At 44.5% G+C, this 23,539-nt stretch overlaps 2 protein-coding genes across 8 annotated transcripts; one reads left to right on the forward strand and one right to left on the reverse strand.

Annotated features, from left to right (window-relative positions):
• Nucleotides 1-696: 696 nt before the first annotated feature.
• LOC102688115 (hexosaminidase D) lies at nt 697-15,928 on the reverse strand. 5 transcript variants are annotated; one of them, XM_015360491.2, is made up of 14 exons: nt 15,775-15,928; nt 11,060-11,169; nt 9,681-9,966; nt 9,203-9,312; nt 8,771-8,858; nt 7,675-7,839; nt 6,640-6,823; nt 6,153-6,224; nt 5,697-5,901; nt 4,498-4,580; nt 4,041-4,119; nt 2,912-3,010; nt 2,442-2,531; nt 697-1,860 (listed from the first exon to the last, which is right to left on the reverse strand). In XM_015360491.2, exons 2-14 carry the CDS (start codon nt 11,152-11,154, stop codon nt 1,677-1,679), a joined length of 1,740 nt encoding a protein of 579 aa, XP_015215977.2. In that variant the 5' UTR covers nt 11,155-11,169; nt 15,775-15,928; the 3' UTR covers nt 697-1,676. The 5 variants fall into 5 exon arrangements, with proteins under 5 accessions (XP_015215977.2, XP_015215976.2, XP_015215980.2 ...); XM_015360490.2 differs by lacking the exon at nt 15,775-15,928 and adding an exon at nt 12,671-12,914; XM_015360494.2 differs by lacking the exon at nt 15,775-15,928 and adding an exon at nt 12,666-12,914 and having other exon boundaries at nt 9,681-9,921.
• Nucleotides 12,075-22,533, forward strand: mlst8 (MTOR associated protein, LST8 homolog (S. cerevisiae)). 3 transcript variants are annotated; one of them, XM_015360499.2, is made up of 9 exons: nt 12,075-12,215; nt 13,736-13,891; nt 14,545-14,596; nt 16,665-16,827; nt 17,265-17,340; nt 17,908-18,060; nt 19,250-19,374; nt 19,768-19,931; nt 21,399-22,533. In XM_015360499.2, the coding sequence occupies exons 2-9, from the start codon at nt 13,763-13,765 to the stop codon at nt 21,515-21,517; spliced, it is 981 nt and encodes a 326-aa protein (XP_015215985.1). In that variant the 5' UTR covers nt 12,075-12,215; nt 13,736-13,762; the 3' UTR covers nt 21,518-22,533. The 3 variants fall into 3 exon arrangements, with proteins under 3 accessions (XP_015215985.1, XP_006637200.1, XP_015215984.1); XM_006637137.3 differs by lacking the exon at nt 12,075-12,215 and adding an exon at nt 13,364-13,418; XM_015360498.2 differs by lacking the exon at nt 12,075-12,215 and adding an exon at nt 13,380-13,494.
• Nucleotides 22,534-23,539: the final 1,006 nt, after the last annotated feature.

The raw sequence follows: 23,539 nt of genomic DNA on the forward strand, positions 1-23,539 counted from the left end.
GATACGTACTGTACGTTTCGTGCCGTACTGTCGCAAAATTAACACTTGTACCTCGGATGTCCTTCAGAGGTCGCAGTTTCTTTGGCGTCAAGGTAAGCGGTTCAAGTGGATTAGTGTCTAAAACGGCTGACTATACAAAATATTTTTACGCACGGCTCAGTTTAGAGCGAAATTCGCTTACATTATATTTATTATTACATCACTAGAAACGCCTTTAATTAGTTCAAGGGTTCAAAAGCAGGTGGACAGTTCCATTCGAAAAACATTCAAAAAAACTACTGTGGTTTTAAGGATCCAGAATAACATTGAAACTGGAAATACTTTTACGCAGCCTACACCTAGCAGGACTGCAGAGGCAGGCAGACATTCCCTTTTGTGTATTTGTGTTCATCTTTAATTTTAACGCAAACAAAAAACAAATCGTATAACATACAATATCATTATCAGATTTGCATAATTGACCAACCAAAACACAACGGAGCACAGCGGGTACTTAGCTGTTGTCGTTCGTGAAGCGAGGAGCATAATTGGACAATCATTTTGACTTTTGATCTTTAATATTGAACCATAATGGAACATACAGTGTCAAACTCAAAATAAATCAGAGCTGAGAACTTAACCTGGTTACCTTGTGCCCCTCTTACGATCAAATCAGCCAAGTTACACAGTGGAACAGAAAAAAAGAGACTCAAAATATTCTAAACATAAACCTCCAGTTTATTTCACAGTTATTTATTTGAACTCAGTGATTTTCAGGCTCATAGAATAAATGACTTTGAGTATCATGCCCCTGTTCCAGACTTTTAAACAGTTTTCTAAGTGTGCTACACAAAACATAAATTCTCATCACTATTAGGTTTTATTTTTTTTTACCAGATCCGTGTTACATTTTATAATCAGAAGGAATAGCTCTATTTTACAGTAAGAAAAAACCCTGAGCTGAAGTAAGAGAGATAATGAAAGTACTTTTCTGAGGAAGCTGGAAACAGAAGAGACCCATGCTTTAAATGTTGTTGTTTTTTCCCCTAGAGAACATATTTACTTTTTTAGCAATATCAACTTTTCTAAAAGCAAAGTAAAAAAACTGCAGTGGCAATGCAGTGATTGTAAACTGCATGGAAAACAAAATTCCCGTTGAAGTGCTCAGGAATATTGGATTGTATGCACCCCCCAGCCTATTGACTTCCTTGCACCAGGAGGCTGTAATACAAGGAAACAGAAAATATCCAGGGTTACAGCCCCCTCTTCTCTAGGGAGCTTCTGGGGTTTATAAATCAGGTAAAAGTGCAGTGAGGAATGGAGCCCCCGTCAATCCAATAGGGTTAGTTAATTGGCCTTTCTGATCCGAGTTTAGATCTTATGACAGAGGCTTTGGTTTCAACAACGAAACTCTAGGGTTGTCTTCAATATGTACATTATGTTCTTAATAAAAAAGAAGTGATCTTTTAAACACTCTGTGCCCTCTGCCCCTATTAGGTGTCATGAAGTGCCACTGGGGGCACGTGCACACAGGCAGGAGGGCAGAGTCTCCTCCACCGCTCTCCAGCGCCCCCTGTCCCTCTCAGATGCTGGGCAATGGAACAGGAGCACATGGTCCAGCCAGAACAGTCCGTCTCTACGGCCCGCGGCCCCCACCCACCACCACCACGTCCGGTTCCGGGGACGTCCTGCTGCCCTCAGAGGGGTTTTTGGCCGCCCCTGCTCTTGATGACCTGCTCGAAGTCGGCGGCCAGCTCCCTCAGCTTGTCCATGTGCTCGTTGACGTTCTCCTCCATCCACTCCTCCACGGTGTCGGCGAAGTAGATGGCCTCCATCTGGGTGCGGAAGTTCTGCAGGTAGTCCTCCCACTCCTCGAGCAACCTGCGCCACAAGCACAGAGCCCCCCTGAGCCACGGGCACGTCTGCCCCACTGTACCACCCAGATCCCTCCCGAGACTTCACAGCCACAGATCAGAGCTCTGTTTCCAAATAACAATGAGACTACAGTGCACCTGCATTAAAGAGCAACTGCAACGCAGTTTTTACATTTCAGGGCTAGAAAGAGTCGACACTAAGGGGCGAGCGAACCACTGACAATCAGGTTAAACAGCTCAACCTCAAATCACCAGACACTTGGAACACTATCAGTTTGACCACTGAAGCATGTGATGTGTGCAATTAAGCAGAAGATTTATAAGTACATTACTATTGGCCAGGCTCAAGGACCCCAGCTGGACATTCCTGAGGGAAGGAAATCAATTTTCTAACTTGATCACAACTCACATGTTTACCAGGTCTTTCCAAATTGAAAATGTACAGGTGACATATTGCATACAGCCTGCTACTGTAGATTGGGCCATTCTTGTTTCCCTGCTGTAACCCTCTTGTCAGACTGCTGAGCAGTTCTCAGGTCACAGTAACAGCTGCTCGAACTGGCCAGTCTTGAGACCTTCTTGACTTACTTGCTCATTTTGTCTTTGAAAAACTCCATGTTCCGAGGATTCCCAAACTTGTACTTCCTGTGGTAGCGGGAGAACCAGCCTTTCAAGTGTCTGTTGGAGAATCAATGAGCGCATTCAATTGAAATTAATTCATTTAAAGCATTTTAAACCGACGAGTTTAACAGCGGACTTCTGGATGTACAAAATCCATCAGAAAAACAAAATAATCTGTTATTTTAAAGCAGGTTTCTTTAAAACAAAACAAGGTTCACTGTTTGTCCGTCTTAATTCTATCCAATGCTTCAGCCCTTCATTGACAACAGGGGAAATACCCCAAGTAAAATTATTATGCTGGGATTATGACTACTGACTTCCTTACTATAAGATCTTACACAGAGGAAGTCAAGGTGAGTTTATCACTCTCATCACCAGGAGCTGAGCTCTGAGCTCCAGAGGACTGTTTTCAAACTAAAACTGAAACAGCAGCTCACTGGTTGTCAAACTGTTGGTGGATCTGGCTCTTCAGGTTCTCTCTGATGTGCAGGACCATCTGGTACACTTCATAGCCCGGGAACGCCCCACCCCCTTCGCTGCAAATAAAAAAAAAACATATTTTTAGTGTTTTTTGTTACGAAGCACCTGATTTTGAACTCTCCATTCGTGCATTTTCAAACTGCAGCCCCAAACCCTGCAACCTTATGGGTAGGATGAGGAAGTTCAGACAATCCCCCATTCTGCGCTCGTCCTTTAACACACCACACACACCAGAGGGTACTGGAGGGCCAGTGTGTGCGGGGGGGCCACAAGGGGGCGCTGTGTGTAATCCCACCCCAGCCTAGGCAGAGCTCAGCCAAATCGCGTGCCGCCGCATGGGAGATCCTGGTCACAGTCAACTGGACTCGAACCCGTGACACGTAGTTTAAAGAGCTCAACCTCCGCTCGGACCAGTGCCTTTAATGATTGTGTCACTCAGGAGCCTGGACGGTGTTCATTTTGAAGGGTACAGAGAGGACTCCGATTCACCTTTGGGTGCAGTTTGCCTAGGAAAATCATAGGCTGTCCCTGTCTTGACAAAATCAAATCAGACTCGTGTGTGGTTTTTTTTGGTGCTGCAGCACATTCACATACAGTGATGGCAGAAAGCAGAGGTTCTGCACCTGGAATTCTGGCCATCTGCCATGTCCGGAGTCACCCACAGCTCAGACACAATCTGAAGTCTTGTGTGCTCTGACTCTCTTACATCACCAACAGCACAAGACCTCAGGAAGAGGGTTCTATGACCTCAGATGTGGATCAGTTTAATCCTCCTGCACAGGCCTCAAATGCTGTTTTCAATATCAGTAATTCAACAAAACAGGCTCGACTGTTTGTTTGTCTTCAAGGAGCGGCCTTGAGGAACTCTTATCACAAGATCCGTTCAAAGACAAAACAATTTACTGTCCAAAACGTTCGTTTTTTCTGCAGCTCTTCATAATCCGAGCGCACAATACCATAGACACACTGCCACGTCAACCTCATTGGTATGGACTCCACCTTCCAAAAGCAACTGGTTCTCTCTGAAGAGCTCAGGAGCAGTCTGACACACCTGACAGCAGTATGATGGAGCAGAAATCTCCTTACCAGAGACTCTTCTCCAGGTTGATGTTCTTGCAGCCCAGCATGTGCAGAACTTGCTTCTTCGCCTCTTCATTAAACCCACCTGGAGCACAGTTAGGGGGGAGGGGAGGGGGGAGGGGGGACAGATTAAAGGCAGATTTCAACAGCAGATGCACACATTTAACTAAAAGACAGTGTAGAAACTACCAACAGTGAGAAAAATAGTGGTCACAGAATGGTTACAAGCCATAATGTCTTAATATTGTAATTATTAACAATTCTGAAGTGGTCTGGACATTGTATTAAGTGCCCTTCTTAGGATCTCAAAACCCAATAAAATCTGATGGTACATATTTCAGCACCACAGCTGGGAACCCGGCTGCAGGTATTCTGTATTAGATATTTCCTCTGGTTAACACTACACAACAAATTCAGTACGCTGACGTCACTCCCAGAATCCCCCTCTCTCCCCCAGGCTGACCGTGTGCCAGGCTCTGAAGACACACTGCCAGGGATGGGATGCCCACAGGAAAGAGCTCACACAGCACGGTGAAGTGGTCGTACCTGTAACACACAGCAAAGGCAGCTCAGCGTCTTCAAATCAGGCCAGTGTTTATCTTCTGCTTGTTATAAAAAACAAACAGAAAATCCTCTTAAGAGGGCCTGCAGTCTCCCAAAAAATGTAATAAGTCTCACGTAGGTCAGTGTTTACCATGTGGGTGTTACAGAGAACATGATCATTGCCCACAATTACATTTTCTTTTCTGATTCTCACTGGGTAACAGGACTGGAGGCCCATTAAGGTGTAAAATCACAGGAATGCAACAAGTTAGTTGTGATTTTATTGCACATCACCAATCCCTGAAGCAAAGGTTCTTCAGTAACACATGCACCTGTATAAATTAGTGCAAATGTGAGGCACATTGGATAAATTCCTGAACAGATAACTTAATAGTGGAACAATAAAATTACGTTCACCTCAACCACACTAGTACCTGAAAAAGTTGAACATTGTGGCGTTAATTTTCAAGGTCTGGCTCAAATGAGCCTGATTCCAGTCACATGCTTTTGGTTCTGGAACAATATACCATATTTACTGGTATATAAGACACATTCTCACACCTCAAAAAGGCTTTATAACATCACCCTGCATCTCATATCCCAGAGTTATAGGGTGAGGTATGCCGAGGTGCTGAGTGTATGAATCCATAATCAGTAGTAAAGGTTACCCTGGTCATACCACAGCAAATAAACTCTTATACTCTATTTAAAAATCATTTTTGTGTGTACAAAAGTAATAATAAAGATGAAAGATGTGTGGAAGACTTTTTTATATTTGAAGACAAGTAAAACTTTTATATTGTTTTCCATGCTGGTAGGAACATACACATAGCGTATCTTCATTTCATGAAACACTGAAGTTTTCTTTTATAAGGCTAAGTGTGAAATGTGGTAATGACAATATACAACTTTTCTGTTCTGTCACTGTAGTATTAAATATATAAAGTACTATATATTCACCAAAATATTTCTAACACTTTCTATAACCGTGGTGCGTCTTATACACTAGTAGGTATTATACACCAGCAAATACAGTATCTTGTAAGGACCTATCAAACATGTCTAGCAAGTGTCCCACAGTCCCTGGCACCCAGCTCCACAGCCACACCCCTCTCATACCGCTGCCAGCCTGTCAGCGCGATGCCCTGGAAGTGGATGGACGGGTACTTGGGCATGACAGCCATGACCTTCAGCCATGACAGGTGGTTCTTCATGTGTTGGGTCAGGGGGGTCCAGTCCTGTGCCACCCCTGATGCGCCTTTGAATGCACTGGCAAACCACACACCCTCGAACCCTGCCGCCTGGTAGTTCGAGATGAACTTTTCTGAAAAAGAGGCACAGGTGTGATTCGATTGGCTTCAACCACCCTTCACACTTACATGCACGTTTTCAACATGTTTATGCAGTGCAGAGTTTACACTTTATTAAAATTGCTGTTACTGGCGAAGTCTGAAGGTTTTTTCCCCCTGTTCTTTATAAGTGGACACTCTCTGTACAGGAAGTACACTAGCAAACTGCAGGTCAGCAGTCAGTCTGCAAGGTCAGACGTCAATGCCTTACGCTCACATTTCTTACCAATCTGGTTTATCTGCAAATCTGCACCGTAATCCCAGATCATTGGAGAGACAAAGCTGGTCAGACTGGATGCTGGGAAAACAGGAAACTCAGAATGAATCTCTTACAATAAGAATAACAATCACATCTGTAACTCAGAGCTAACACTACACATACACAGCCCCCAAAACTTCAGAGCGTCCGGTATTTGCATTGTATTTCCCTGCTGCTGATGTGCCTGTACAGAATCAGCTGACATAGGTGTATCAGGCTTCTCCTTGAAGGAGATCAATCCGCAGATAAAGAGGAATCTACACAAATATGCCCGCAGTATAAAGAGCATGAGAGAATCAGTTTCAGGTTTCACTAACGCAGCCCGCCTCTCTCTCAAGTTCACCTGGTCTGCACTATTGCCCAACAAGTGCAAGCATCTGGTCAACTTCCCTGTGAAATATTCCGAAAACCTGGAAAAACCTAAGGGGAAACCAGGATCAGAGCTGCAGAGGACCTTTGAGAGTGTCCACACTGATGTGTCTCATCATGTCGTCCCACATGAGCAGCCGGAGGCCGGGGTGTCTCTCCGTGGCGAAGTGCACGATCTCCCTCACGTGGTTCAGGAACATCCTTCCCATATCCCCGTTGTTGCTGTTCAGCCAGTTTTTGGAGTCCAATCCTTGTCCCAGACCAAAGACCTGTCAAGTCCAAGATGGATTTTATCGTTCAAAAAAACTAGGTGGAAGAGCACCTGCCATCCCAAGCTGCAATGGCCAACAGCTGATCAAGTCAGTGTTTTAAACTGATAAAACTGCAAGTTCACACTTATCCCAATCAACCACAGTAACCCCAGCCACACAGATCAGCCCAAGCCCAAGTTCAGACAATGCTGCAACACTACGCCAGGAATCCAAACTACATTAAGTAATGGTAGCGGTGGCACTGTGGCTAAGGATCTGTGCCTGTGGCCAGACGGTTGCCGGTTCAAATCCCACGGCCAGCAGAGGAATTCATATCCTTGGTCCAACTGCTCCAGGGGTGCTGTACAATGGCTGACCCTGCGCTCTGACCTCAAGCTTCTCTCTCCCTGTCCGTGTGTCTCAAGGAGAGCAAGCTGGGGTATACGAAAAGACATATTCCTAATGCAAGAAATTGTATATGGCTAATAAAATGATCTTATCTCTTATTAGGCCAATGCCCTAGACCAGACTATTAGGTAATGGGGGGTGGCACTGTGAGAAAGCCGCCATCTTGGCTCCAAGCCACACCACGCAGCCACCATCTTGGCTCAACTTAGGCTTTCTCACAAGGCCTCCTCACACAGACCCGATCCATATACTTTATATCACAGCACAACATTCCCAGGAGCTTGGAATCCACCCTCCCAGTTTTCCCATTACCTATAATGAAGTGGCTTTTAATCAACAATGGTGTCTCTCTAATGCACATAGATTTTAACGAAAGAGAACAAGAATCGAAGCTGCAGATCACATGTACTCTACACGTCCTGGACTATTCTCTTTGGGTTGGCCCGTTTCCCCTAACCCACCTCATCAGCACCGATGTGCAGCCACCGCAGCCCGGGATGGCAGTCCAGAACCTGCGACAGCATGGCCTGGACCAGCGGCTGCGAGCCAGGGGCGTGGGGGTTCAAGCTGTTGGGGAACCCTGGCACCTCCCTCAGGTTCGAGAACTTCTCGTGCTTCAGAGCAAACTGTGCAGACAAGATCAGAGACACTTCTGAAGCAGGCCACAGCTCGCTTGAGCCTGGGGAGAAGCAGTTTACATCTCCCAAATCCCTGATGGTGGCACACCAGGAATTCACTAAAATGATCAAGATGCCAAAAAGTCTCTGAAGTGGGACATGTATATATCTCACTTATCCAGCATCACAATATCATCACAAGCACATTGTGAGAGGTGTTGCTGGGGTCTGTTAATTAAGCCTTCAACAAGAGTTACTCTAAGATGCCATAATGCGGACTTGCTTTAGCAACCCCAGTAACTTAATGCTACATACATAAACGACAGGAACAACACCCACAAACAGGATAAAGCAGATCAATGTCTCCTGCATATCGAAGGACAGAACTAAGAGCAAGACAGAGCAGGACAATATGTAATAACATATCAAAGAACAAGACAAGCACTCAGATTGTGAAACAAACTTCTTTCTGACTGTATATAAGAGCTGGAAAAACCCTTGCAGTGTGTCTGTTCTGTGGGGCAGACCCAGCGTGCATTGTGTACTTATTGACAGTCTTGTGCAAACAGAATCTGCACAAGACTGTGTCCTGCTCCTCCTCTGCTCCTCTGATGAAGAATTTCCCACAGCAGTCTTCATATACACTGCATTCAGTTCACTGCAATCAGATTCCTGGGTAGAAATATGGTTTTATGTTCCTGCATGTGATTGTATGCATTATTTGCATGCCTGAGCTTTAAACACAAGCTCTAGAAAACAGTTGTCTAACTGCCCAGCTCTGCAGTCTGTCCCACTACTGGATTTTGACACAACCAGGGCGTTTTCTTCACTCAATCACGTGTTTAGAGCTGCACTGGGACAGAAAGTGGGGAAGTTCAGATGCCCTGTTTTAGAGATGTGTCCTATCGCATGACTCTCTGGGTCAATGTATCTCCCTCACCTCCAGGTGTCCAAACACTTGAACCAGGGGGATGATCTCCAGCTTACTGAGCTCTGCCAGGTGCCTGATCTTCTGAATGTCCTCCACACTACAGCAATGAGAGAACAATAGGACAGTTACCCTGTGGGAACACTTGAGCTTCCTGTAACAGAAGAAGCTACACAGAGAAATATAGAAGTAACTCCATGGGCCACTCTCTCAAGCACAGCTCTCTGATTTGCAAAGCTAAAAGCCTAATTTTAACATGCAGCTGATCCAAAGAGTTCTCAATGCATGGAGCAAGCTGATGGGAACCATGAGTATCATGCAACTCTAAAGCCCAGTGAAATGAATTAGAAACTGAAAGATGTTTTGCAGATAATTGAGACTGAACATGTTCTTGGCAGTGAGTTGTGTGCAGTTTCCTGTACCCAGCTGCCCAGCAGCACTCACCTATAGGCATGGGGCGATCTGAGGATCTGAAGGTCACCCTCATACGGAAACATATCCTCATATTCCAGCAAAATCCCATTGGCCCCAAGAGAAGACAACAATGGGAATACCTGGGAGAAAACACAACAATGAGGCTATAAGCATATGTGGTTTCAAGCTCTAAGAAGCAAATTCGGATCGCGGGAGCAGTCCAAAACTGCAGGTACACTTCAAAGCAGGTGCAGGTGCAGCCTTTATGCATCACAGTCTCCTTCTGCTGAAATGCTTTCATGCATTTCTTTTTTTCTGGCAATGTGTTTTTAGCCAGCTATACTGCTACAGTTGGGAATAATAAGCAGGCTTGACCATCTTACAGCTCTAAAGCCATATGTGGCTCTTTGTTTTAAGTGAGTCTGAATGCTGCCACAGTACCATAAACTCTTCATTAAGAAGACTTACTCTAACCCAAAGCACCATACGCCCCTCCAGCCCTGCTCACCTGCTCCAAATAGGTGAGTTTAGGGGCAGCACCTTTGAGATCAAAGTGCACAACCCTCAGTGGAGTCTGGTTAGTGTCTTGCCGAGGGGTGACTTTGGGTTTTTTCGGGGAGTCCTGTGCCTCTCCTCCCTGAGACTTCTGAGGCTCCTGTGACTGGGATGTCTGCTGACGAGCCCACACCAGAGCCTCCTTCTTCTGCGGAGTCTGCTTTTCGTTCAAGACCGCCCCTCCGCCAATCTCTCTGTGCCCCCAGAACACAGCAGGGTCAGGCACAGGCAGCTTAGAGCTTGAACACAAACACACGACAAGAGAGCGACAGAGCAGAGACAGAGCTCTGGTCAGGAGACGGGCTGATTGTTGTGGCAATCTGCATCTGTACTACAATTAAGCCGCTTAAGTGAAATATTGTCTTGGCAAACTGATGTGTTTTGGAATGTGAAAGGAAAACAGAGGAAACCCATACGAACACAGGAAGAACATGCAAACTCCACACAGATATCGCCCCAGGAATTGAACCCAGGGCCCCAGAGCTGTGAGGCAGCAATGCTATTCACTGGCCCACTGAGCTGCCTCAGGTTACACTAGTACCTAGAAATTCCAATTGAGGCACTAAACTGAGATGAAGGTAGAAGAACAAGAAAAACAAGCCCAAGAATGTTAACACAAAACCAAAAAAAAACACTCAAGCAGGCAGTATGCAGAAAGGAAAAACATGACTGTTCTTTTCCTGCTACAGACGTCTTGATCCAATGGTACCATAGGGCTTTTGTTTCATGTGTCAATAGAATAGATATGATAACATGCAACTAAAATAAAATACAAATTCATCAACAAAATACACAGTTCACACCACTTGCTTACTTTACACAAAATCAGACGCAACCTGTAAACGCCCACTGAAGCGATTACATAAAGAATGCAGACAGTGTTAGAGCCTGTTTTTGCTCTACAGATCATTCTTTATGAAAAGGACCTCTCTATGATTGACAGTACCATACCAACACTGCCCAGAACCACTGGATTTCGAAACTGCCACTGGCTGTAAACTTAAGATGCAAATCCTACATCTCCTGACCGACTTTTACATTAGGCTGCAGCTTTAGCACAGTAGTGGTGAGATTTAGCTGGAACGTCTAGATTATGTTCATGGGATAAAGAAATAAGAGTGAGCTCCAGGGAAGAAGTGAAAATTAGAACAAATGTTAAGCGCATCACACAAACATATTGGGACTTTCTTGTTGGATGCCTGGTCATTCCCATTGGGAATGTAATATTCAAGGTCAGGAGTGAACTAATACCCAAAGAGCAGCTCTGCCTCTCTGCTGTTTAACACCCCACACCAGGCTGCCCTGTCTGTCTCTCAAAGGAATCCTACTCACTTGGACCTCAGGAGGAACCTAACGGCAGTCAGGACCACGACAGACAGCACCACCAGTCTCAAGACCGCCGGCTTCCTCATGAAGTGGGTGTTCATTTCTGCAGCTCAGTGCTAAAACGTAGACAACAAGGACAACGCATTAACAGCACGGTGCTCTATCAGAAGAGAGAGGCAAAGAAGAGACCGACTGAGCCATTCTTCCTCACAACAAAAAATGTCTAAATTCGACAGAGGAGGGATGGGCAGTTCTGGTCTGCAGGGTTTAATTCTGACTCATCTCTTCACAAGCTCATTATTGGCTATGGGACCAGTTGAACAGCTTCTCCCAGCTGTTTCTCAGTGCGCCTGCTTTGAATTTCAATTAGAATTAGCAAACCTGTAGGCACACTGACCCTCCAGGGCTAGGACTGTTCACCCCTGCTATGGATTTCCAAAAAGCACAGTAAATCATCACCCAGGCACTTACCTACTGACACTCCATCAAGCAAAATGCTCCTAGTAAGTAAATATACTTGAGTAAATATGCCTTGGTAAAGCACTGATAAGCTCTTAACAGGGACAGGCATTGGCTGCTGTTGTGCGCTGAATTCTGGATGACCTACGTCCTGTACGCCCAGGACATACCATATCGACAAGAGGTGGATTCCATAAGATCACATAAAGGTTTAGGCAAAACCTTGTTAAATGTTAAGCAACTTGTGAATGATAGGACTTCAGCTGCGTTGCAACATAAAAACCTCTTTGACATTTACTCTTAATAGTCCCCGAAGGACAAAAAGTTATTTGCAGTCATTAATCGCTATCAAAAGCTTAGTGGAAAGTTCAATTAAGGCGCTCAAAATGGGCTGAAGAAATGATTTTCTCCTGCAGAATACCCAAATTACAAGGGACAGGGGCGATGCAAATCTTGAGATTTTACAATAGTCTCTACAGGCAACCACTGCTCCCTGAAAAAACAGAGGGCAAAGGTTAAGCACAACCTATAGCTACATAAATATTTGCCTTAACGTCATTTAAAATCACGGTGTGTAGAAAACTACTATAACAATGGTGCAGTGAGTTTAAGTTTAAGTGGAGCAGATTTAGTGTACACAAACGTTGTTTTCCATCCACCCTGTGTGTCAACAACACTCCCACGGGCAACTGCAGCGCTACAGGTACTGTGATTTGGTTTACCATTAAAATAACACTAAAATAAAACCCCGACCCTTCCTTCCTTAACCACGGTAAAACTATCCCTCCACAAATGAATAACGATGCAGGGTCTGATCAAATTCACGTACCGAAATTGTTTTTTGTTTTTGTTTTACTAAACGCAATGGTGCTTTAGAAATATATATTGTAACGCACTTACACAGTGCCTGTCGGCCGTAAGCGTTACAATATATATAATGTGCAGTACACATCGTATTCAATAGTCGATGAGCGCTGCTCGGTTGCTATTTAGCGCAGTAAGAAAACAGGCCCCTTGCAAGAATAAAACGAGAAAAATGCACCTGCTGCATGTTAGGCTGGTGCCATCTAACATACCAGGCTGAATCAGTATATTACACCTTACTTCGCTCTGGATAATAATTGTATAGCAGGAACTTCAGCACAGTACGTACCTTACCTAAGAGATACAGGCGATCTTACCGTCACCCCTCTGCGTGCTGCGGTGAAATTTAACCAAAAAAACAATTCTAATGGCAAATGATTTTCAGAAATAAATGCACAAGGTCAGGGAGTAACATAAGAAGCGCTTTCTCGTTTCGTTACTTCCGTATGTTTCGTTATCAGTAGTTAGGCTCAGAGTCAGTGTGATCGCTACAGTATGTCGTTAATTATACATTTCCCCACGGTGCGCTGTCACACTTGCTGACTGCGCGCAGCACTACACAGTATTAGTAAAAACTAGTTTGGCACATTATTTTGATGTTGGCTCGTTTTAAACTACGTTTTAAACCACCAAGGAACGATTTCAGGTTGAGGATCCAAAAATAGTTAACCGTCAAGTCCAAAAACGGACATGACAAATAAATATATTAAGGTCAGATTATTATTTTTTTACCATTTCTTTCACAAAATAATTTCCCTCTGGTCGTAGGCGAAATCAATTGCTAACAAAATACAGAACATTTGAAACAGATCTTTCAACTGAAATACATTTTTATGAAATTTCCCTGCAAGTAAAAAATAGTATACTGTGGTTTTGATTTCAATTGCTTTATCCGTTTTATATATGTATTTATTTGTCTATATTAGCCATCCCTTAGAGCGTAATTAGAATACTTAGTATATGGACCATAGTGGTCGGAACTTACAGTCTAAATCCTTGTTGCAGTGGGGAACATTACAGAGAGGAATTCAAAACAACTGGGGTTGGTGTTAAGTGATATTTGCTTTACAAAATAAATATCTATATTACTAGTGTTATTTGGGAGTCGGCACATCTGTGTAAGTGTTATATACTTTTAATTCTACAAAGTTTTAAATTGTTTTAGTTCTTTTAAGTGTTTTAAAGCATCATAATTGTGTATCGTAGACTGTATGCTACTGCTACTGTATTTGTTTATAGAGTAGGTGGATCTTTCATAAATGTTTTGTGTATAAATAAATCAGATTGTTTTTTATAACGATTGCTATTTTATTAGGAATAGGCTACTAACAAAAATAATATTTGTACTGATCCATGAAGGGTGAAGAGCTCCGGTCTTATTGGAACATGAATGTAAACCAAGGTACCGTCGGCAGCGACCCGGTTATCCTGGCCACAGCCGGCTACGACCACACGGTGCGGTTCTGGCAGGCCCACAGCGGCATCTGTACACGAACCGTCCAGCACCAGGACTCGGTATCCTTAAATAGGCACCGGATGGGGCAGCTTGTAACGTCTGCTATACAAGCTGAATGTCTTGAGTAGAGTTGAGCACAGTGTTAAGACCAGTACTTCACACTGCGGCTAATGCCCAGTCTCTGATCAAAGACGGAAGATAAATTAAGAAATACTGGATTAGATTAGATCTCTTAATTTTATTTTTAATGTTGTATCTGGCTATGATTTGGCTTGAGCACCTTATCAGATATTTCTGAACATTGATGCCATCAAACAGTGGCAGTGAGTAACTTAGTAGCTCCAGTGTCTTGAGTTCCAATCCCTTTCTGTTTGTGTGGCGTTTGCATGGTCCCATGTCTTTGTGGGTTTACTCGTGGTGCTCCTATTAACTGCTCTGGCAGTCCAAGGAATCAGGACTACACCCTGTGCCTGTAGGTGTAGGCACACTGCGGTCCTCTGAGGATAAAGCACTCATTGAAAATGCATGTGCGAATGGATGGACAGCACAGTCCACTTCTGTACAGCTGGTCATCAACAGTAATGTGCCGTTGATGGCGTCTAATCAATGTACAGGTAGTGATCATGTGTAAAATGTGCTCTGCTTAATGATTAGTAGGGCACAGGGGGCTGCCTAATTATTTTTGTTCTGGTTCCTGAACCTGGCTGCTCAGCAGGTGAATGCCCTGGAGGTGACCCCTGAACGCAGCATGATTGCTGCAGCAGGTGAGTACCTTACCCTCTTGTGTCTAATCAATACCAGAACCCCAATCTGCAGTTTTCTGCAGGACCCCTGATGGCCAGGTTCCATGGTGTGGCAGGATAGACTGTTCCCAGCTCTTAATGCAATAAAGTATCTCTTTTCATTCCTGCTACCATTTCCATTCTCATTCCATTATTGAGCCTAATGAAGTCCCATGGGCAAAGTTGGCGGTATCATCAACTCTCCTCCATGCTCATGACACGTCTCCTGTGTCTGTCCACTTTTGTGAACACAGATGTGCCTAATTCCAGAGTTTTTGAATTTTATTAGACCAGTAGTTCTCAAAACCTTTTGGACCAAGCACCACCCCTGATCAAACCAAACCATCCAAGTACCACCTACAAGTCATCTTCTCATAGGAACCCCAGAAATTCTCAATGACCAACATGTGCGAGCACGCACACACTCACATACACATATAATAAATATAATAATAATAATCAACTTTATTTGTTATAGCGCTTTTAAAGGTGGCTTCTCAAAGCGGTTTACAGAAAAAAAAACAGGAACAAGAACAATTAAAAATAAAAAAAAAATAAAAAAGCACCATTTCAGTGAGAGGGGTGAGCCTGTTTAGTCGAGCAAAGCGGATGTGAAGTCATTTTTCGAGCCTTGATACAATTCACAACAGAGTCTAACAGATTTTAAATCGTTAGGCATTTTCTTGACGGCAAAGGTCTCGCGGTGGGTGTTGCAAATTCATTTCTGGAGCAACCTCTCTAATTCGTGCAACTACACCGCTGTGTCGGCTTGTCATTGCTCTAGCACCGTCTGTACAAACTCTGACGCATTTTATCCAGTCGATGCCATTCTCTTCGATAAATTCATTCAGAAGCTGAGATATGCGCTCTCCTGTAGTTCCTGTTGGTAGCGGCTTACAGAACAGAAAGTCCTCATGCGACGTAAACAAGCAAATTGGCCAAATCGACAACATTTAAAGACACATCTAATTGCAGTGCTGCTCATCTTAACGCGCTCCATCAGCGTACTTTTGATATCATCCTCCATGTCAGTAATTCTATTAAGTGGCTGTGAGGGGGCAGCAGGTCGAGCTGTTTAGCAGCTTTTTCTCCACACATAATACGTGTCAGCTCTTTTGCCAGCGGTAAATAATGTTCTTCAAAAATAGTGTGGGGCTTACCTGCTTTAGCTATCCGGAAGCTTGTATTTTTCCCCGTTGCTGTTTCAGGAGTCCGTATCATGTGCATGGGAGCAAAACACAGAGACGCTCTGTTTATTTTTCTCAAATTAACCTAGAACAGTTCTTAAATATTTTTTCTGTTGTCTATCATGCTTTCCTGCGCTCAAAAGATTGCCAGCATTCATAGCACACATTTCTCTCTATTCCTGTGCTTACAACATTGGCATTGTTCCAAAAGCGCAAAACCACACATTCTCCTGCCTCCCTATTTGCTGGAGATAACTTTTTAGAAATACAATTGGTCACCTTTTTTTCCGTAGCACGCATTTCTATGATAAGCAGGGTTTTTGTAGTACACACACAAAGGTATCATTGTTTCAGCTAGCAGAAAGGAGTGCACTCTGTCTCAAAAATACACAGGGAAAACAGTCTCATCCCATTGTGGGAGATGGGACTGATAATGGGGAAATGTAGTAGAACAATATTACATCATTCAGGAAGAATCTGGGCAAGTGAAGTACAAGAGGAGACTTAGACAAGCTTGCAAAGTCTGTATCACAGAAGACATGGAAGAGGTATATATTGGACTCACGAGGAATAGAAATAGACTGAGAAGAGAATACCATTCACAAAACACAATCTTTTCTCAAAAACACAGTAGTGATCAATATCCCAGAGAGCAGCACTTTCCTGAAGGAGGCATTGCATTTTGTGTTGTACTGTGGGGTAGTCCTGTGGTTCATTATTGAACGATGGATCTCCCAGTAAACCACATGGGCCACAAAGCCTCATCTTATTTGTGAACTGGCGTATGTTCTTATCCCAGTCTGCACTGGCTTACCTGCGCTGCTCTGTGGGTCTGTGTCTTCACAATCGCCTCTGCTTGGCAGGCTACCAGCACATTCGCATGTACGACCTGAACTCCAATAACCCAAACCCCGTGATTAACTACGATGGTGTCAGTAAGAACATCACCTCGGTGGGCTTCCATGAAGATGGGCGCTGGATGTACACAGGGGGGGAGGACTGCATGGCACGCATCTGGGACTTAAGGTAGGTGTGGGACCATGTGGGACTTAATGCTTGGGGAGGTTTGTCCAGTCCCTAACTGTAACGTATATCGACTGTGATGAAGAATTAAAACTTCCGTTTTCATTGGGACCCTTCACCCTACTACAGCAGGCTTTTATTTCGTCTGGTGCTGTGAAACATCGCACTGTAGGCCAGGGCAAGTTCCCATTGAATTCATCATTAATGCGGTTACATTAAAGTGCAGAATGTTTTTCACTCTGTGCTGATTTTTTTCTGTCCCCTCAGGAAATTTCATTTATCGGAAAGATATTTTTAAAACTTTACCAGGCATCAGAGTTTTTATGTCAATATATCAAATGAATAGGCTTTTCTTACTTCTGTATGCACAGAAAAGCTGTGCGTTTGTATGTGCAATGCATATCTGTGCATCCTTTTTTGAAAAATGTGTGTTTCATTAGGTCACGTAACCTGCAGTGCCAAAGAATTTTCCAGGTCAATGCTCCGATTAACTGTGTCTGCCTGCACCCTAATCAGGTAAGCTACCCACCTTTGCTGTGCTAGGCCATCGTCACTGGAATACACAGTCACTGGAACTAGAGAACAGATAAAGACTCCCATTGCACATCAGTTTGATCCATTCCAGGTTTTACCAGCTACCACCTCATGTATTGAAGGCAACACAAGGTGATGAATATTTCAGTAAAATGTACACCAGTGCAGTGGGAGGTTTTACTAGGATTAAATGCACTAAATTCCTGGTTCCTGGGAGTTTTGCTGGTTTCTAAGGACCCTGTATTGGGGCACAATTAGCAGAGGAGTGCGAGTGTGTGCATCTTTGAACTTCAGTACTCCATATTGGAAAACCCATTTTATGATGGTTTTTGAGTGCAAAGCAGTTACTTAAGTCTGAAATGACAAGGAAGCAGAAAAAATAAAAAATAAAAAGGTAAAACCAGTGATAAATATGTGGAATATTTTTTACGTAGATGTGTAGCAGGAATCCAAGGTACTGTCATGTCAGCCAGTCTGAACTTCCTGTGTACACTTATTAACACTAGAGGGCGACGTTGGGTTAAATGTTGTCATCTCATGGGTTTACAGGCAGAACTCATAGTTGGAGACCAGAGCGGAGTGATCCACATCTGGGATCTGAAAACGGACCAAAACGAGCAGCTTATCCCGGAGCCCGAAGTGTCGGTCAACTCCGTCCACATCGATCCCGATGCCAGCTACATGGCAGCAGTCAACAGCTCGGTGAGTGCCCTGGCCAGCTCTGCCCGCGCAGCTGTGTGATCCCCAGAGCAGGGGACACTGTCTGGACATCTGCCATTCCACTCTCCGCAGACAGACTGTCTTGGTCTCTCTGGAGCAGTCAGTTACCTGGAGTCACACCTCTGTAATCAGGTCTTTGTGCCTCGAGTAAATCTCCCAGAATTAAGCAAAATGAGAAATAGCGGGCTGCATGGTGGTGCAGATGTTAGTGTTGCTGTCCTGGGTAGAATTCTGGACCTGGAGTTTGTATGTTCTCCCCGTGTTCATGTGCTGTTCCTCCAGGTGCTCCACTTTCCTCCCAAAGATATGCTGGCAGGTGAATTGGCTTCTGCAGAAATTGGCCCTGGTGTGTGTGTGTGTGCTCTGCTATGGGCTAGCGTCCCATCCAGCGTGTATCCTAGCTTCTCTGGTTCCCCTGCAACCCTGAATCAGATGAAGTGGTTAGAAGATGGGTGAATTACGAGAAATAATTGTGGGGGGATAACTCCATAAAATACAATTATCCAAAGGAAACTTCTCTGATTCCCAGCAGTAAGTGTTTCCTTGGTGATGGAAGCTGGAGGAGCACACATGCAGTGAGATTGTCAGTACTGAGGCTGCAGGGGGTTTAATACATGCTATAGGATGTAATCTCTTTCTGTGTCTCCCTCACATATTACTTGTCTTCAGTTCAGTTTATTTTGTCATATGCACGAGTGCAATGAAATGCTTATTTGCACGTATGCCCCGATACAATAGCAGCAGCAACAACAACAAAGTTCAATAACGCACACCTTAAGTACAAGTCAGCACAAGCAGTGTGAAAAAAAGCCATCGGTGTGAGTCAGTGGTAGAGGCAGGATTTAATAATCCGACAGTTTGTGGGAAGAAACTGTCTCCGGATCTGGGGGTACGTGCCTTTATGCTCCTGTGATGCTTACCAGTGGGAAGGGGAAAGAAAAGTGAGCAACCAGGATGATTGCTATCCTTAGCAATACCTCCAGCCTTCCTGAGACCAGCTGTACAAATATCCCCAACAGAGGGAGCTGTACTCCTGTAATGGACTGGGCCGACCTGATCACCCCCTGTAATGCCTGCCCTTGTCTCTTCTCCCACTTTAGCTCTGCATGGCTGCTGTTTTATTCCGTGTGTGCAGTCAGCCGTTCTTTGTTAATCTCCCTCTTTCCCCCAGGGAAACTGCTACGTGTGGAACTTGACGGGGGGCATCGGAGAGGAGGCTACGCAGCTCATTCCCAAGACCAAGATCCCGGCCCACAAGCGCTACTCCCTGCGGTGCAAGTTCAGCCCTGACTCCACGTGAGTCACCCGGGGGTGCCCGGTCAGAGACGCCCTGCCCCGTGTTTGTGGGGGAACCAGCCTAGCTCTGCCTGTGGGCAAAGGCCCGTGGTTTTGATGAGGACGTTAAAGTCACATTAACTTTGATGTGTCCGAATAAACACCTGAAATTGGGTATCTTTGTAGAGGGTGCAAGTGTAAAAGTGTAATGATAATGAGATGGGTGTTTCCTTATAATTCATGGCATCAGGGAAAACTAAGTGCTTGCTGGTGTCAAAAAAGTGATGCCTTTGGCAGAGCTACAATAGACAGGAGTCAGACGTTTCATGCACATTGCTGACAGATGAGGGAACTGTAATAGAACACTGTGAGTGCCCGTGATGTAATGTGTGTCCATTGCGCTGTGATCCACAGGCTGCTAGCCACCTGCTCTGCAGACCAGACCTGTAAGATCTGGAGGACCTCCAACTTCTCTCTGATGACAGAGCTCAGCATCAAGAGCAACAACCCTGGAGAGACATCCCGGGGCTGGATGTGGGACTGCGCCTTCTCTGGAGACTCCCAGTACATTGTCACAGGTGAGACGCTCAGTATTCCACTGTCCCCACTGCGCAGCACACAGATCACTATAGCTGTTATTGCACCAGCAAGGCATTGCCTGTGGATTGTGTTCGTAAACGCACTGAAGTTGTATTACCTCTCAGAGGTCATAAACTTGCTCCATCTGTTGTTAGTTTAGTGCATACTGAGGTATTCTAAAATGATTCCTTCAGGTGGTCTTTTCTATAGATGTGGTTGTGTTTATGATGACTTTTTACCAAGATAGTGAACAGGTCTATTACTATCAGATCATTTTGACATCTTTTAAATAATATTCTTGATCGCCCTGAGCAAACGTTTTCCAAGATGACAGATGTACAGTGTTTGATGTCTCCAATAATATATACTGATGGAAAAAAGAAACGTAACACCTCCTGCTCCACACTCTGGCCCTCCTGTCTGTGTGGAACAGGCTGAAGAGTGACTCATCTGGGAAGAGGACCTGATGCCGCTGCTGAGTCCATCGCAGCCTCTGTCTGGCCCAAGCCAGTCGGGTGTGACGTCTAGGAGGTGTGAGCAGAGGGCCTCTGACAGGTCTCCCTGCTCTAAGGCCAGCAGCATGGAGCCTCACTGTCCTTTCACTGATGCGGGCATTGTGTCTGCTGGCAGATTCAGCAGCAGTACGGGTGGCAGATCTGAAACGATCTCTCAGATGGACCAGTCTGATGTGTCGGTCCTGCTCTGATGTGGTCACTCGAGGGCGACTGGATCTTGGACGGTCATCTGTCCTGCCGGTCTGCTGAAACCTTCTCTGCAGTCGGGACACAGTGGAGTAGCTCACTCCATAGTGTCTGGCAAGGCTGGCACATGACATACCAGCCTGCAGCATGCCAATGGCCCTCTCCCTTGCTCCTGGTGACATTCAAGGCATTATGGAATGCACAGAAAACTGACTAAGTGTGGCCTTTTTCTTGCAGTGACCTAAGCTTTGAACTAAGGCCTTTTTAAAGGTGACCTGACCAGGCATTGTTCCACCTGGACTCCGTTGGGTAAAAGTGCACCTAACGAGCTTTCATGTGATTGGCAAGTTGCAATGCCTCACTGCACAAGCTGTTTTGCTGGTCAGAGGGCTTAAAACAAATTGACCACTTTTTGTGAAAGTACATAAGCTATAACTATAGTATGTTGCGTTTCTTTTTTCCATCAGCATATTTATATATAGAGAGAGTTCTTTACTATCCCCAATGGGGCAATTTGTTTAACAGCTGCAGTGCTGGTGTACAGACAGACAGAAAAAAAACATGACAACAACAACAACACAAATTTACATACATATTTGCATAGACAATCAAGTGTTAAGGAACGATATGGCTACAGGTTTTGGTGTTGGGGAGTCGGTGTCTGCGTTCTGATAGGAGTAACTGGAAATCATTAAACAACGGCTTTAGGGGTCTTTGTCTGTGACGACTAGCTGACTAGTTGACCTGTCTGTGATTGTCCTGCAGCCTCCTCGGATAACCTGGCACGGCTGTGGTGTGTGGAGACTGGGGAGATCAAGCGGGAGTACAGCGGGCACCAGAAAGCAGTGGTGTGCCTGGCATTCAATGACAGTGTGCTGGGCTGAAGATAGACGCATCCATTCAGACCAGTCTTGGCAGAGAGGGTTGGCCCAAGCATATATATGAGCATGTGCAGTGCAGAACCAGGTCTTCAGAACATAAGATCTTATTCAAAATTGTTGTGGTAAGAGGGTGACTCCTCTTGTAAAATAGACCTGGGTACCTGGTTCTCTCTTCATTCCAGCGGAGGTTGATGCAGAATTGCACCCCCACCTCTGAACCAGTGACCCTCCATTGCGGCCCGTACTCTTAACCAATGAGCCTGAGTTACTCCCCCAACTTTTAGCCAGTTAGCCTGATTTGCGCCCCCAACTCTTAACCAGTGAGCCCGAATTGCACCTCCCAACTCTGGACCAGTGAGACTGCATTGCACCCCAACTCTGAACCAGTGAGCCTGCATTGCACCTCCCAACTCTGGACCAGTGAGACTGCATTGCGCCCCAACTCTGAACCAGTGAGCCTGCAGTGCACCTCCCAACTCTGGACCAGTGAGACTGCATTGCGCCCCAACTCTGAACCAGTGAGCCCGAATTGCACCTCCCAACTCTGGACCAGCGAGCCTGCACTTGTGATCAGCAGCTGTTTGCAGGAAGAACAGAAGAGTAACATTAGATACTATAATTTGTTTAGCCTTAATTGAAAGGTAATTGTCATTTTACTGTAACATTTTACTGGACTGTCCAATACAATGCCATACATCTGTGATAATAGTTCTATATCAGTGTTTCACATTAGAGATATGTCAGTTTATAGTCAGCTAGTGTGCATTGGTTGCTGTGGAATGGAATTGGTGAATCCTTTAATGATGATCTTTCAAAATGTATTTATTCCACATATTTGTGACAAAGATGGCAATTTAAACTGAGAGTTACTACAGGGTTACTTTACTTCCTTAAAAATACAAAAAATTATTACCTTTTCGTCCGTTTCTTTAAATGAATGTTGGTTTCACCAAACTATTGAAACATGTTGACCTGTAATAATTCAATTAATGAAAAATAGAACAAGTGTCTTTGAATAATTGGTCTCGTACTCTGCTGTTTGTGCACTCTTCAGAACACCCAGACAGACACCAAAGTGGTGTCTGACATGAAGGTGTTTTATTGACACCCAGGACAAGGAATGCGTGCAGTACCACGCAGTACAGCTCGTGTTCATCATATACGCATATACCCACGCAGGCAATAAAAAAGCTACAACATAAATTGTTTTCAGAAGCCGCAATGTACGTCACGGGTATGCTGTCGGTGCTGTGCGCTTTGTTTCTGAAAATAATTGATGTACAGTGCCACAGCACTGTGCTTGACGAGTCCCCATTTTCTTTTTAAATGTAGATTGTCGTCTGTGTGTGAGCTGAAAGGCTGTTAGTGCAGCAGTCCCAAACCAAAGCCCCACTGCCTGCTGCTTTTTGTCCCTGCTGAGCCATCAGTTAAGTATCCTGTATATATTTGAATGAATCATTTGCATCATTTTCAGTTACTCAAAAGTTGCAAATTTGAAGATTTAAATAAAATTGCTTAGGAAATGTAGTAGTTAGCTAGAGGCTTCTAGTAGTATTCTATTCAAATGATTTATTGGCTCTGATTAATGAGATTATTAGTTCAACATGGGTCTTAATATTTAATTAACTGAGAACTCAACTGAAATAAAAACAACAGACAGTAAGGTCACCAGGACTAGGAGTAGTCAGGCAGCTTTTTGTGTCTTGTCTTTGCGAGGTATGATAGGCTGTGTTGGGCAGTTTCTACTTTTAAAGCTCCTGAAATGACGGGATCAACAAGAAGCTTGAGATCGCCTTCAGGGAGTATTAAAGTAGTTTCCTGAGCACCTGATGTTCCACCTTTGGGTGGTGCTCTGTGCTCTATAGGGTCACGTGGCCTTTACCTGGGCCCTCTCTCCAGTTACTGCTGCTGCTTTCCAGGAATCTGCTTCCAGGAATATACGTGTAAAAAAAAATGGACACAATGTGGGTGCGATATGCATTAATCTTGTTTATTACAATCTTTTTCCATAGTTTATAAGATCTG

The sequence above is a fragment of the Lepisosteus oculatus genome, chromosome 19 (assembly GCF_040954835.1).
Source record: "Lepisosteus oculatus isolate fLepOcu1 chromosome 19, fLepOcu1.hap2, whole genome shotgun sequence".
NCBI lineage: Eukaryota > Metazoa > Chordata > Actinopteri > Semionotiformes > Lepisosteidae > Lepisosteus > Lepisosteus oculatus.